This window comes from Condylostylus longicornis, unplaced genomic scaffold (genome assembly GCF_029603195.1).
Source record: "Condylostylus longicornis isolate FDR11 unplaced genomic scaffold, ASM2960319v2 ptg000212l, whole genome shotgun sequence".
Classification (NCBI taxonomy): domain Eukaryota; kingdom Metazoa; phylum Arthropoda; class Insecta; order Diptera; family Dolichopodidae; genus Condylostylus; species Condylostylus longicornis.
In genome coordinates, this window is record NW_026578179.1 from 127,860 (window position 1) to 130,198 (window position 2,339).

At 29.6% G+C, this 2,339-nt stretch overlaps 1 protein-coding gene across 1 annotated transcript; it reads right to left on the minus strand.

The window, feature by feature from the left end:
• Nucleotides 1-263: 263 nt before the first annotated feature.
• Nucleotides 264-1,202, minus strand: LOC129616460 (uncharacterized). The gene has a single exon (XM_055532083.1). It carries the CDS (start codon nucleotides 1,200-1,202, stop codon nucleotides 264-266), a length of 939 nt encoding a protein of 312 aa, XP_055388058.1.
• Between the last annotated feature and the right edge of the window lie 1,137 nt (nucleotides 1,203-2,339).

Consider the following 2,339-nt stretch of genomic DNA (forward strand, 5'->3'; position numbering starts at 1 on the left):
TTTTTATTTTTATGGGATCATCCTTTGGTTTCTTCGTATCATTTTCTCTGCTGTCAATAAACCAAGTTTCAGACACAACTAATATATGGACAGTCGATTTTAGTACATCCAACATATATTTTAAATCATCTAGCTTATTCTTTAAGCTTCTCGCATTTAAATACATGATTTTTAGGGAATTCAAGTCATCAAAATGTACATCACATATGTTATATATATTTGTTTTAACATGGGTTTTTGTTGGCAATCTATAACTATAAGTATTATTGAACATTTAAACTAGTCTCGGAAAGAATCTTTATAATCGGACTATTATCTGTCACCCTAATAAATATATTGCCACTTCGCACCCATGCGTATTGAATAATTTTTCTTTTTTTTGAGTCTCTAGCTTGTTTATATAGTCTATTAAAATATTTCGTAAGTCTTTCATTAATAAAGATAAAATTATTCCTATTATCTATTTGTTTATCAAATATTTCTATTGTTAGCTTAGCTTTTTTTGCAGATTTTAATATGTTAAGCTTAGTTTCAACTTTGTTAAATTTAACCATAATTTTTTCCGGCTCACCTGATTTTGTAGACGAATTTCTCATTCTGTAAATCTCCTCGATGTCATTATCTTCTAATTCAACTCCAATGTTCTGTGATATGGTTTTTATAATAGCTTTTGGGTTCTCATCATTGGTTTTAGTTACGCCGCATACTTCAATACATTTTCTGTATCTCTTCTGTTTAAGTTGCTCAATATCTTCTTTCAGAAGGGTGTTTTCATTTTTAAGACGTAAGTTATCGTCAATGAGATCATTGATAAGATTTTTGAGTTCCATAAGTTCCTTTTGCAGTTTGTTTAAATCTTCGCCTTGGGAATTTTGATTTTTTATTATCAGCTCCAGTTTACTATTTATGTTTTTTGATACCGGAGTTTCATCTACTTTGTTCTTAATTGTTTGCTTATAAGATGAATCAATCTGTTGTGCGCCCATCGATTTTCTCGTCTTACGTTTTGACTTACATGAGGTGCAAAGCCAAAATTTTTCCTCATCGGTAGCGAGTTCCCGGGCCACTTCATTAGCTACTCCTGTACATTGAATACAGAACAGTTTCTTACATTCTCCATCACAAATCAGTCCTATATTATGCCTAGGATTAATTTTTTTGTTGCACTGATTGCAAGATACGATGTGAGTATTTGTTGACATTTTGACAGTTCTTATCTTAATAAGAACTGTCGTTAGACTTAATAAGTTGTGGTTAAACTTAATATCCATATAATTTTTATTGAGTAGTATGACAGGTTCGAGTAATTGCTATTTAACAATGAAATCTAGTTCTAGATATTTCAAAAACAAATTTATAAACTCAGATTATCAAAGTACAGTCAGTTTATACCAACTGAAACGTTTTTGCTTGTTCTAACCTAAATTGGGCACGGAAACCAAAACTCACAAATAACTATATAATAGAAGCTTTTACTCACGATAATTTGAAATTCGTATTTGAATAAATAAAATATTTCAACTTTTATGTGTGCACAGGCATAGAAATTTTTCCTTTAAGCTTATGTTACATTATGAAAAACTAGCTAGCACATTATCTTTGCAAGTAGTTTTTTTTGTGTTTTAAAGTAGTGATAATACCATAAGAAACTTGCAAATAAAAATTAAATAAAGTTGGGTCAAACCAATGGTTTGTATTGTAGCACTTTTCCCTTTAACAAATGAAAATTCTGCTTTTAAATACAGTCTATGTATACCTATCACACTATTAAAATTATTTTCACTTATATACAAAACTATTTCTAGGATTGCATATATTTAGGATGATGCATACATGCAGTCTTTGAAATAAAGCAAAAATTAATATAAAGAGGGGTTGACATAATACTCGATTTTAAGGTTTACTTGTGTGAGTTAAGAAAAATAAATATATTTTTTAATGTCATGGAATTTACCGTTAGCTTTCTGCGTTTATAGAAATTTGAAAAAGCTTGCGGTTTCGGAAATATAGGGTGTCAAAAATTCGAATTTTACAAATTTCAAGGGTGCTTTCTCTCTTCAAGGGTGTAGAAGTTTTGTAAACAAAAAAAGTGTCCACGGACGGACGGACGGACTGACGGACGGACGGACGGAAAATTTTTTTTGGAAAAGTGCTAAAAATTCATGCTGAATTATTTTTCGTAACAATGCAAACATGTACCCCAAATTCACTTTTATAATTTTCTCATTAAATAAAATTGGAATATAGTTGAATGTGTTGATTCCATATAGATATCTACTTTGCGTTAAGATTATAAATGCATTTTCTTTAAAATACCATTATTTTTCTTTTAATTTTAT